This window comes from Hylobates moloch, unplaced genomic scaffold, assembly GCF_009828535.3.
Source record: "Hylobates moloch isolate HMO894 unplaced genomic scaffold, HMol_V3 SCAFFOLD_4, whole genome shotgun sequence".
In the NCBI taxonomy this organism is placed as follows: domain Eukaryota; kingdom Metazoa; phylum Chordata; class Mammalia; order Primates; family Hylobatidae; genus Hylobates; species Hylobates moloch.
The window spans coordinates 36,976,451-36,989,516 of NW_026652279.1; the positions used below are offsets into that span (position 1 = coordinate 36,976,451).

The window sequence follows — 13,066 nt, forward strand, 5'->3', positions numbered from 1 at the left end:
ATAATCTCCCAGTAACATGTTAATGAGAGAATCAAACTCTTCAGGAACTTCAGTGTTTATCAGCAGACCCATGGTTCCATCTGTGAAAACTGTATCTGTTATTTAGGTAAGTAGCTGGGTGAGAGATTACAATGAGAAAAAACTTTCAAGGTCTGTGCTTGGCTTATCTGGAACACTAACAGGACTGTTTTTCCTTGAAGGCTGAAGCTCATGACCACAAATAAAGCTCATGCTATTAGAAAGGGACTCCAGTGAAGACAAACATTTATTGATGTCAAGGATAACATTTAAAAATTCCTCTTGAAGCTGAGCATGGTGGCTCATGCTTGTAATCCCAGTACTCTGGGAGGCTGAGGTGGGCAGGTTGCTTGAGTTTAGGAGTTCGAGACCAGCCTGGGCAACATGGCAAAACTCCATCTCTACCAAAAATACAAAAAATTAGCGAGGTGTGGCGGCGCATGCCTGTGGTCCCAGCTACTTGGGAGGCTGAGGTGGGAGGATCACTTGAGCCCAGGAGGTGGAAGTTGCAGTGAGCCAAGATTGCACTACTGCACTCCAGCCTGGGCAACAGAGCAAGACCGTGTCTCAAAAAAAATAATAATAAAAATAAAATTCTTCTTGAAGATGACAAGTTTTCACTCTGCAGGGGTCTCTCAGCAGCTTTATTATTGCTCAATATTTCTACGTGTTCCTTAGATCTCCTTAGCTATTTAATTTTAATAGGCAACTATATTCCTTTTAAAAGCGGACAGTAACAAGCCTGATTTTCGAAAAAACTCTGCAGAGCTGAAGAAAGTTTGTATAAAACTCTTATATCAGTCAATCAGCTAAAGTAAGCTAGGTAATGTGATGAGGGCAGGAAATCTTAAGCACATGAAGAAGTCACTTAAAGACAAATCTGTTTTAAAGAAATAGCTTATGAACATGCGTACATTAAAGAAAAGTTACCTCAAAGATGCCTACAAAAAATGTTATATAACACAACCAAATATCTGTTACAAGGTTAAGTGAAAAATGCATTATAATCTGATCACACAGTTGTAAAAACACAGAAATTTGCATAGAATAGGCAGCAGAACTAAGCATTTTTCTCAACCAACACATGCACTACTTTGGGTCCCTATTTGATACAAGAAAAATCTTTAAATAATGTTTATCAATAGAACTTTTTCTGCTACAAATAAATCTTACCATTTTATACTTCTTTTTCATTGTTTCCTTTATGTGGAATTTTCATTCAAAACATCATATTCTGCCAAGGACACCTGTCAAATTTGCTTGCCCTGACACATACCCTTCTTCTGGTACTAGCACACCCATTTTCTTTAAGGAAATTATCCCTGCCTGGTTCTTATTTCAAGAAGGTCAAACAGAGTTAACAACCTCACAGTTGCAGAGCAAATTGTCCAGGCTAGTTAATGAAGGTATTCTACGTCCCAAGCTAGAGTGATTGGTTTGGGGTGAGCATGTAGAGTATGCCTACCTGAGAAAGAAGTCAACAGAGAAGAAAGCAGAGCTGAGAGATGGAGAGAAAGCAAGTCATGAAGATATCACTTGAGCTCCTGGATCCAACCACGCTTGACAGCCTGCTCTATGAATGGACTTTCAATGACATGAGCATTTCCTTTTTTTTCTTCAGTTTAAGTTGGATTTCTGATTCTTGCAGATTCCTGAATAATACACTTACCTTCATACTGCTTTTTCACTGTGTTTCCTATATCTGCAAACTTCCGGTCTTCAAATATCAAGAACTCATGGCGTTTTGCCAGAGTTATCAACTCCTTCATCACATCCAGAGTAAAATCATTCAAAATATCTACGTGAGTCTTGAGCATGCAGATACTAGGTCCTAAAGCATCTGCTAGCTGCAACAGCTCTCTGGCCTCTGAAACATCAGCAGATAGACACAGATTGGTCTCCTTCTTTTGCATAAGCCTGAGAAGCTTCGATGCAACTGGGTGGATCCTGGGCAGCTCTGCACGTGCACTGAAGCTGAGTTCTTTGGGTGCTTCCTTTATAGAAAGGGGAGAACCATTATGATTCGCTGCCACAAAGACATTCTCCTGAATAAATCTCTTCACTCTCTCAACTGTCTCAGCATCAATTTTTTTCTGCTGCTCGAGAATCTCCAGCATTTTGGACAAGGTACACACTGAGTGGAGGTGGATCCCGTGTGCCTGCAACTTGTCCTTGCCTCCCTGCTCTCTGTCCAACAGCACTATGGCATCAGTGACCTTCAAGCCCTCCTTCTGAAGAACCTCAACAGTTTCCAAAACACTAGATCCACTGGTGACAACATCTTCAATGATTAAACAGGTTTCTCCTGGATTAATAGTTCCTTCTACAAGACGCTTAGTTCCTAGAAAAGAAAAAATTTTGCTGATTCCAAATTTAAATATGTATGTATATGTGTGTATATATGTACACACACTCTGTATACAAAACTTGTCAGTTACACATACAGTATATGTGTATACCAATTCTGTATACCAAACTTGCTAGTTGCACATACAGTATATTTATGTATAAAGCCAACTCCGTATACCAAACTTGCCAGTTACACATACAGTATATTTATAGTAAATCAAGTAAATTATTTTGCATTATAAACACTGCTTAATGTGTTTTATGATCAAATTTTCGAAGAGAGTTTTTTTTTTTTGCTTTAAAAAAAATTTGTTTTATCATAGAGATGAGGTCTCACTATGTTGCCTAGGCTGGTCTTGAACTCCTGAGCTCAAGTGATCCTCCCGCCTCAGCCTCCCAAAGTGCTAGGATTATAGGTGTGAGCTACCATGTCCAGCCTAAATACAGAGTTTCTTACAGCAAGATCACCTAGATCAAGGAAAGTTATGAAACAGAATAATCCAATATCACGAATGAAATAATTCCTTTTTCCATCAAAGTATTTTAAGTTCACTATTCAAGATCAGCCAAATAATTGGCTTTTTGAAGATACAAATTCAGAAGGAAAAATATTCAGCAATCATTTAGACCCATTACTACAATCTAAAGAATTCTATAATGCAATGTGACTAAATATATACTTCTCTACCCAAATCCCACTACAGACTATTTTCAGATAATCTACAAAATGTAAATAACTTGGGCTGTAGACTTTATAGACTCATCAAATCCTTTCTGCCTCTTGAACAACTGGCAAGTTTAACTGAATCAGCTTAAGCTAGAATACAAGACTGCAAGTATTTATAGTATATTTAAAAATGCATAATTTCATTCTAGAAACATTTTTTAAAAGATAAAATAAGAAAATAGAAATAAGAGTTTTCTTATGGGTAGGGATTCACACAGTTTTTTTTTAGCTCAGAAAATCTCAGCTGGGTGCAGTGGCTCACACCTGTAATCCCAGCACTTTGGGAGGATGAGGCAGGAGGATGGCTTGAGACCATGAGTTTAAGACCAGCCTGGGCAACAGAGTGAGACCTTGTCTCAAAAAAACAAAAAACAAAAACAGAAAAACTAACACTGCCCTTATGCAACAAAAACTCAACTAATATGCTTCTTTTATCATAAAAATTTTTAGAATGCATCTGTAGAAGAAGGATTTGTTTAAAAAAAAGTAACAAAACACTAATAAACCAACATAAACAAAAAAGCCCATTAATTCCTTACTATCATTAAGATTGCTTTTCAGGTTTTATTTATGTTTTGATAGTCTTGCTCTGTCACCCAGGGTGCAGTGCAGTGGCATAATCATAGCTCACTGCAACCTTCAGCTCCTGGGCTCAAGGCATCCTCCTGCCTCAGCCTCCCATGTAACTGTGACACTCAGCTAATTTTGTATCCTTTTTTTATTTTTGTAGAGACAAAGTCTCACTATGTTGCCAAAGCTGGTTTCGAACTCCTGAGCTCAAGCTATCCTCCTGCCTTGGCCTCCCAAAGTGCTGGGATTACAAGTGTGAGCCACTGTGCCTGGCCAATTTTCAGGGTTTTTTTTGTTTGAAATAGGGTCTCACTTTGTCGCCCAGGCTGGAGTGCAGTGGTGCAATCTCAGCTCATTGCAACCTCCACCTCCTGGGTTCAAGCGCGTCTCCTGCCTCAGCCTCTCCAGTAGCTGGGACTACAGGTGCACACCACCACGCCCAGCTAATTTTTGTATTTTTAGTAGAGACGGAGTTTTATCATGTTGGTCAGGCTGGTCTCCAACTCCTGACCTCAAGTGATCCGCCCACCTCGGCCTCCAAAAGTGCTGGGATTACAGGCGTGAGCCACGGTGCCTGGACAAATTTTCAGGTTTTAAAGCAAGTCACCTGATAATCTATTGCCATGAACCCACAAAAATATCTCTCTGAGGTGTTTACACTGCTTTATGAGAGTAATTTTATCCATGGATTAGTTTTCATGAAGTTTAAATACAAACATACTGGGAAAGTATGTGCTGTTACAACATTTTGCTGATAAGGGAAGGGCTGGTAAAAAAAAAAAAAATGTTGGCGTTTCATAGATACAGTACCAAAAAAAGCACTTTTCATTTCCTAATCAATACAAAGCATTTCACCCTAGTCTAAAAAAAGGAAGGTGACTTATAGTAACAATTATAAATTCTACAAGCAGTAACAACTTAAAGAACTCAAGATGACTCTGGTAAAACATTAGTGCACAGAAGCGGAAAAATTCTAACAGTATGATGTTACAGATTAATTAACTTAATGCTTTATGTTACTTTTATTTTACCATAATCCTTTGTTTCTTTCCTTCTAATAAGCATTGGAATTTGATTGGTTGAACAGATAACTGTAGCCAATGGCAAAGCTGTATAAGGCACTCCACACACCGTGTCAAAACTGATCCCTGCATTTTGGGCAGTTTGGAATAAAATATCTGCAACCTGTAAGAAAATGAACACATAAACAATGTTTTATTGTAACTATTTTATTTTATTTTGTATTTTTTATTTTTTGAGACGGAGTCTCGCCCTGTCGCCCAGGCTGCAATGCAGTAGTGCGATCTCGGCTCACTGCAGCCTCTGCCTCCTGGGTTCAAGTGATTCTCCTGCCCCAGCCGCCCAAGCAGCTGAGATTACAGGTGCACGCCACTACGCCCAGCTAATTTCTTTGTATTTTTAGTAGAGATGGGGTTTCACTATGTTGGTCAGGCTGGTCTCGAACTCTTGGCCTTGTGATCCGCCCACCTTGGCCTCCCAAAGTGCTAGGATTACAGGCGTGAGCCACTGTGCCCAGCCTATTGTAACTATTTTAAATAGTGTATAAACATCTAACAACATAACAGAAAAGACAGTAATAAACTAGTGGGGGTAAGTCTCAAACTTGATTGGAGAAAAAAAAAATGCCTTTTTATTACCCTCTCCATAAACCCAGTACACAAATATAAATCTAAAAACACAAGAATGAATCTATTCAACCAGACTCAGAGTATGTTCTGAAGGCAACCTGAGATGTGCTGGGGAAGCTCATGATGCTGACCCCAAAGACTAAGGATGGTCCCGACTTCCTGGTTTCCCTCAGTAACCCATTAGGCTGAGTATCTAAACCTATCATCTTTTAGTTATATATCCTGAAAGAAGCCTTCAATTAGGAAGTTTCATAAATACAGACTATTGTGTGAATTGCTATTTTATAATCTCCTTTTCCACATAAATTATCACATTTTAATGTTAGGATACATATTCCCACCCAAGACCACCTCATTTAAAAAAAAAAAAAAAAAGCAAACAATCACTGAGTTGCTTTGTGAACTACGTCATAGGTTTACTCCAGTACTTCTAAAGAGTAAAAAAAACAAACCTATGACTATTTTAAGTTGCAGAGAATGTAATTTCTAGTACTAAAAATACTAACATATTATCTTAGAACTGTTTTATCACTCTTTTTAAGGAATAAACTTGGAATACAAATGCTAGTGACTGGATATCCACCATCTCCATTTAAAAAAAACAAAACATGAAATTGCTGGACTATGAAAAGTTTAAAATTTTTTACATCTTTTTCCAACTCATATTTTCACTCCACTGTGTCCACAGAATTTTATTCTAAAGCAACATATGATTATACTTGAAAAGCTTTTACTGATCCCTCTGTCATACTTGTCTATATGTATGTAAACTGAAATTTAAAATGGTAATTTAAAAAAATTTCCCATGACCATAAGTCTCTAGGTGTCAAGAATTCTTATGTAGCTCTCTCAGGTCCTTACTTCCAAGATGACAAAGAAAAGAAAGGAACAATGATCGTGCCAAAAAGGGCTGTGGCCAGTAGTGGCACATACTATGTCCAATGCATGCCCAAGGAAAAGACTATTAAAGAAGCCCGTCGTGCAAAACATGGTAGAGGCTGCAGCAGTCAGGGACATTACTGCAGTGAGCAACTTTGCCTCCTATGTTCTTCTCAAGCTGCATGCGAAGCTATGTTAAGGTGTGAGCTGTGTCATTCACAGCAAGGTAGTCAGTAATCCATCTTGTGAATCCCACAAGGACCAAATACCCCACCCTGATTTAAACCTGTGGGTGCTGCCTCATGACCCCCACCAAAGCCCATGTAAGGAGCTGAATCCTTAAGGATTGAAGAGAAACTATTCTCTTGAGGAAAAGAAAATGGAAATTGTACTTTTTAAAGAAGAGAATTCTTCTGTATATTATTAAATTATTACAAGCATATGATTAAAACATGATTTGCAAATTTTGACAGAGGGATAAAAACAGATTTGGAAAATGCGTTTTTAGTGAGTTAATGCTACCTTTCCTCTCCAGTTACTTTATGTACACTAATGTGTATATAGTACTATAGTCAAATATCACTTATTCAGGGAAGTTAGGGTTTAGCATAAATTATATTGCTTTTTGGGATGTAAATACTGAGAAATTCTATTCGCATAAGATGTGAAAAGGAGTTTTGTTATACTCAAGTCTCTCCATGTTTTGAACTCCTCCCCAATTAATCACCAAAATACACACACACACACACACACACACACACACACACACACACACCATGATCTAGTTATCAAAAAACGTTTTCTGTCATTTATCAGCTGGCTTATTAAAATAAAATGTTTTCCCTAGAAAATCCTTAGTAATTCTCCACATTGCCAAGATACACCATAGCAAGATTCTGGATGGTGAGAAGTTAATACTCCAAAGTACTGCAACCTTAATAGTCCAACCTATCTTCAATACTTGTTACAATAACCACACAAAGTGGTCCCTAGTGAACATAAACCCTTAAGTGGGCTGAGGAAACTTATATGTCTTCTAGATAGAACTTTCTGCAATGATGGAAATGTCCTCTATCTGTGCAGTCCAATATGATAGCCACTGGCCATATATGACTATTTATACTTAAAAATTCATAATGCTCAATAGTAACATGTGTAGTAGCAAACTCTATTGGAAAGCATATTTACAGCCCTCTACTCAGTGTGGTCTGCAGCTGGCACTTTGTTAGAAATGCACAACCTCAGATCCAGTCTCAGAGCTACAGAACTGGATTCTGCGTTTTAACAAAATTCCCAGGTAATTCATATATACTCAAAGTTTAGAAGCACTGTATTAGAAACCTCTAATTTGTACAAAAATTTTCCTTATATTGACTAAAAACCTGCTTTCCCAATATGTCCACCTTCTAGTCTTAATTATTGCTTCTGGCCGCACAGTGCAAAATTCAACTCCCCTTTCCAAACAGCCCTTCCAAGTGTGGACCTAAAAGGAAGAGGCTGAGGCAAAATTAATATGAGTAGAACACTAATTTGTGCCAAGTTCAAGGAGTGCAACCCAAAGCATAAATTTAAGTTGCCCTGACTATAGGCTTCGATTACAGTAGTTACAAGTGGATTTTTAAAGCAAAAGAAGGGGCAGTTCCTATGTTCACCAAGAATTTGCATTGAAATAGCAGGAGGTAGCCCGGGGGGTGGCACCAGGCATTTGTAGTCCCAGCTACTTGGGAGGCCGCCAAGGCAGGAGGATCTTTTGAGGCCAGGAGTTCGAGATGAGCCTGGGCAGTATGGTGAGACCTCCTCTCTACAAAAAAAAAAAAAAAAAAAATTTTAATTTGGTGGGCATGATGGCACATGCCTGTAGTTCTAGCTACTCAGAGGTTGAGGTAAGAGGATCTCTCTTTTTTTTTTTTTCTGAGACAGTCTCCCTCTGTTGCCCAGGCTGGAGTGCAGTGGCTCAATCTCGGCTAACTGCAACCTCCTGATTCTCCTGCCTCAGCCTCCTGAGTAGCTGGGATTACAGGTGCGCACCACCACGCCCAGCTAATTTTTGCATTTTCAGTAGAGGCAGGGTTTCACCATGTTGGCCAGGCTGGTCTCGAACTCCAGACCTTAAGTGATCCACCCGCCTCAGCCTCCCAAAGAAAGCCTCCCAAAGTTGGGACTACAGGCATGAGCCCGTGCTCACCCGAGGCAGGAGGATCTCTTAAGCCCAGGAGTTCCAGGCTGCAGTGAGCTATGATCACAGAGCTGCACTCCAGCCTGGGTGACGTAAGAGAGACCCCATCTAAAAAATAAATAAATAAAATAATAACACAAGCGATTGATTAGCTATACATTGTTCTTTGTATCACAAATTCCAGGTACATGAAGATAATGGGGGAGACAGCTAGTCAGAGACAAAATTCCTTTAAATAATTGTCCCTGGGGCTGCATAGGGGAGCACGGTTGAAGTCTCTCTGGGCTCTGATAAATTTTGTATACATCACAGGGTTCAGGTTCTTCTATTTTCCTTTTCTCACAAGTATTTTCCCAGCTACTGAATTCTTTGCCTACCCACGTTTTCCCGGTCTGTTTGTTTGTTTGTTTTTTGAGGCATGGTCTCACTTGTCGCCCAGGCTGGAGTGCAGTGGTGCAATGACAACTTACTGCAGCCTTGACCTCCCAGGCTCAGGTGATCCTCCCACCTCAGCGTCCCAGGCGTGCGCCACCACACCCAGCTAATTTTTTGTAGAGACGGGGGTCTCGTCATGTTGCCCAGGCTGGTCTCGAACTCCTGGGGCTCAGGTGATCTGCCCACTTAGGCATCCCAAAGTGCTGGTATTACACTCATGAGGCACCACGCCCGGCCGCAAGTCTAATTTTCTTAGAGTTAAATACACAGAATTCATTCAAGTGTGCTTCAGTGCCAGAAAGGGTTCCAAACTGGGTTTCCCGACTTTTTGCAAAACACGTGTCTAAGCCCGTGGGTGAAAGAACAGACGACTCTCAAAGAGCCCAACCCCTGGCCTCTGTGCTTCTCATGCTTACTCCCCAAACCAAGAGTAGGGTCGGTCTGCCTGCTTGGCCCTTTTGCTCTCACTCACGGCCCAACTCCTGTCACCCTCTTCCATTTCCTTGTCCTCTTTCCCGCCACCAAGCCCTGTCCTTTCCCTTCCTAGGCCAGCACCTGACTCAGAAGACGCGGTCGAGACACGATGCCCCGCAGATCGATGTAGATGGGGGAGGAGAGCCCGCTCTTCAGCACGAAGTCCCCAAACTTGAAAGCCTGCACGTCGTACAGATCCGTCACCAATGGCCCCAAAGCTGCACCAGCGGCCGCCATTGTCGCGGGCTGCCTGTTTGCTTCAAACTCCCAGGCGCCCCGGGCCTCTGGCGCCCCGATGACGTGACCCGCGAAGCCCCACCTCTTCCGCCTGCCTCGTCTGCAGCTTCCCGGGCTTGCTGCACCCACCTGTGGGTTTCCCCGGGCTCAAGGGTCAGGTGGGTGGTAGCGAACCTAGCGCCAGTTTGTGCTTCTCCTGGTTTCTTCTGGATGGGGTCGCTGGGCTTCAAAGCCCAGAACAGCTAGATTGACTGTAGGATCATGAAGTCCAACCTTTCATGAGAGTTTGCATAAATCCTGTCCATTTTTTAATAGCCAGTGCCTTCTCGACTAGTTCTCTGAATTATCTCTACTCCTTGGCCTAGCACGTTATATTTGCTAGTTATTAGCCACGATTTACCGCCCCCCCCCCCATGTTTCTCCAAATAGAATATAAGTTATCAAAGACAGGGACCTTTACTCAATTCTTTTATTAACTTTATGAAGTTTGCACATAGGAATATATAGCACTTAGATCATTACAGTATTCATTACCTCTTTTGTCTGTACTCTGCTTCCTGGAGGAGTACTTTTTTATTTCCTTTGGCGTATCTCAAATGCTTAGGTAATAGGTGTAGAAAAGGTAAGGGAGGGAAGGAGGAGAGTTAGAAGATGGTTAATTGATTGGTATCAGGGTTATCCAGGAGGATAATATTGCTAGACAATCTGGAAATCCAAACATATTTGGTCTTTACAAATAAATCCCTTAAAGAAATAATCTAATAAATAATCTTTACAAATAAATCCCTTCTCCATTGTGTATATAAGGCAATACTTTATTCTAGCTTAAGGAAAATAACCCTTAAATTCACATGAAGAATGAAATCTTGTCATTTGCAGCAAGGTGGATGAAACTGAAGGACATTATGTTATATGAAACAAGCCAGGAACAGAAAAATAAATACCAAATGTTCTCGCTCATATGCAGAAGCTAAAAAAGTTGATCTCATGGAGGTAGAGAATAGAATAGTAATTACTAGAGTCTGGGGAGGGTAGGGGGTGGTTAAAGGATACAAATTACAGCTAGATAGGAGGAGTAAGTTCTAGTGTTCTGTAGCACTGTAGGGTGACTGTAGTCAATAATAATTTACTATATATTTTAAAATAGCTAGAAGAGGGGAGTTTGAATGTTCCCAACACAAAAAAAGGATAAATATTTAAGGTGAGGAATATATGAATTACTCTGATTTGATCACTGTACATTGTGTGTATTAGAAATAGCACTATGTAGCCAATAAATGTGTACAATTATCATGTGTCAACTATAACAAATACTTTTTTTAAAAAGAGGAATAGATAAGGCATAGCAGTATTGTGCACTACAAAGAACATGAAGTTTCAAACCAAAACATTTGGATTTTAGCCCCGTTCTGCTTACTGGCTGAGTGATCTTAGGCAATGCATTTTCAGCTATATGAGTCTCAATTTTCTCAAAAATAGAATGAAGAAGCTGGGTGCGGTGGCTCACGCCTGTAATCCCAGCACTTTGGGAGGCTGAAGCAGGCGGATCACGAGGTCAGGAGATCGAGACCATCTTGGCTAACATGGTGAAACCCCCGTCTCTACTAAAAATACAAAAAAGTTAGCCGGGCATGGTGGCAGGCCCCTGTAGTCCCAAATGCTCGGGACGCTGAGGCAGGAGAATGGCGTGAACCCGGGAGGCAGAGCTTGCAGTGAGCCGAGATCGTGCCACTGCACTCCAGCCTGGGCGACAGAGCCAGACTCCATCTCAAAAAAAAAATAGAATGAAGATAATAATATTAACTTTCTCCAAAAATCACTATGAAGATTCAATAAGATAGTTCACTCAAAGACACTTGATAAAAAGTTGGTGGAGCTGAGTGTGGTGGCTCATGCCTGTAATCCCAGTACTTTGGGAGGCCGAGGGAAGTGGATCACCTGAGGTTGGGAGTTCGAGACCAGCCCAGTCAACATGGTGAAACCCCGTCTCTAACAAAAAATACAAAAATTAGCCAAGCATAGTAGCGCGTGCCTATAGTCCCAGCTACTTGGGAGGCTGAGGCAGGAGAATTGCTTGAACCCCGAGGGGGTGGAGGTTGCAGTGAGCCAAGATCATGCCACTGCACTCCAGCCTGGGCAACAGAGACTCTGTCTCAATAACAACAAACAACAACAACAACAACAACAACAACAACAAAAAGCAGAGGAACATAGATTGTACCAATTCATTTTGTGTTCTCCATTTCATTTACTTAGGCTGGGTAAAGGATCTTGACTTTAACCAATATTTAGTCTTACTATTTTAGGTATTTATCCTAAAGAGTTTCCATGAATATAAAACTTCAAGCAATAGTTCAATCTAGAGCCTTTTCATGGACCTAGCTCTATATTGCTCACTGAATCCCTTCTATATTCTACTCTGATACCTATTTTAGACTGAGCTTGTGGGATTCTGATTATCATTGTATTAGGGCTTTTGCTAATATTCCATAACTACATTGGTGATTCCTCTCAAACACTCCGCTTCAAAAAAATACAGGGTGAGGTACTGTTATTTAATTATTTATTATTGTTTGACCTACACTATACAGACACAGACACACTGAAACACACACATACACATTTGTTTTAAGTTATCTTTTAGGGCCAGGTCAGTGGCTCATGCCTGCAATCTCAGCACTTTGGGAGGCAGAGATGGGAAGCCCAGGAGTTTGAGACCAGCCTGGGTAACATGGCGAGACTCTGTCTCTTCAAAAAATAAAAAAAAATTAGCCAGACATTATGGCACACACTTGTGGTCCCAGCTACTGGGGAGGCTGAGGCAGGAAGATCACTTGAGCCTGGGAGGTTGAGGCTACAGTGAGCTGTGATCATGCCACCGCACTCCAGCCTGAGTGACAGAGTGAGACCCTGTGCCAAAAAAAAAAAAAAAAGTTATCTTCCAGTGAATGTCTTAGTGACCTTGAACAATCACCTAGATCTGTGACTCAGTTGTCTCTAATCCAAGTAAAATAAGTTACTTCATAAGAATTTGTTGGGATTAAATGAAATATTAATTACAAATGGGCTTCATAATCTATATAGGTGCTAAAATACATACAAATTCTAGATCTAAAAAAAAAAAGCTCATAAGGGGCTTATGATTTTAATTCATAAACCTGATTCTGATTTCATTTCTAATATTATTTATTATCTATGTTTTCTCAGGAGATTGTGATGAGCCAATGTGAAGAGCCCATGCTTTTGACAAGTGTTTCTCATTACAAATAAATGCAATACAATCTTTTTTTTTTTTTTGAGACGGAGTCTCGCTCTGTCGCCCAGGCTGGAGTGCAGTGGCGCGATCTCGGCTCACTGCAAGCTCCACCTCCCAGGTTCATGCCATTCTCCTGCCTCAGCCTCTCCGAGTAGCTGGGACTACAGGCGCCCGCCACCACGCCCGGCTAATTTTTTGTATTTTTAGTAGAGACGGGGTTTCACCGTGGTCTCGATCTCCTGACCTAGTGATCCGCCCGCCTCGGCCTCCCAAAGTGCTGGGATTACAAGCGTGAG

General features: G+C 40.9%; 1 protein-coding gene across 4 annotated transcripts in view; it reads right to left on the reverse strand.

Moving 5' to 3' along the window:
• Nucleotides 1-9,547, reverse strand: part of UMPS (uridine monophosphate synthetase) — a 35,054-nt gene extending 25,507 nt beyond the window's left edge. For all 4 annotated transcript variants that reach the window (XR_009213097.1, XR_004247663.2, XR_009213096.1 and 1 more), the window contains exons 1-3: nucleotides 9,359-9,547; nucleotides 4,696-4,849; nucleotides 1,688-2,359 (exon numbers count right to left, since the gene is read on the reverse strand). Coding sequence is in view for 1 of the 4 variants with exons in the window: in XM_032149981.2 (XP_032005872.1) it covers nucleotides 1,688-2,359; nucleotides 4,696-4,849; nucleotides 9,359-9,514 (982 nt within the window). In the remaining 3 variants the exon portion in view is untranslated. The remainder of the gene's footprint in view (nucleotides 1-1,687; nucleotides 2,360-4,695; nucleotides 4,850-9,358) is intronic.
• Between the last annotated feature and the right edge of the window lie 3,519 nt (nucleotides 9,548-13,066).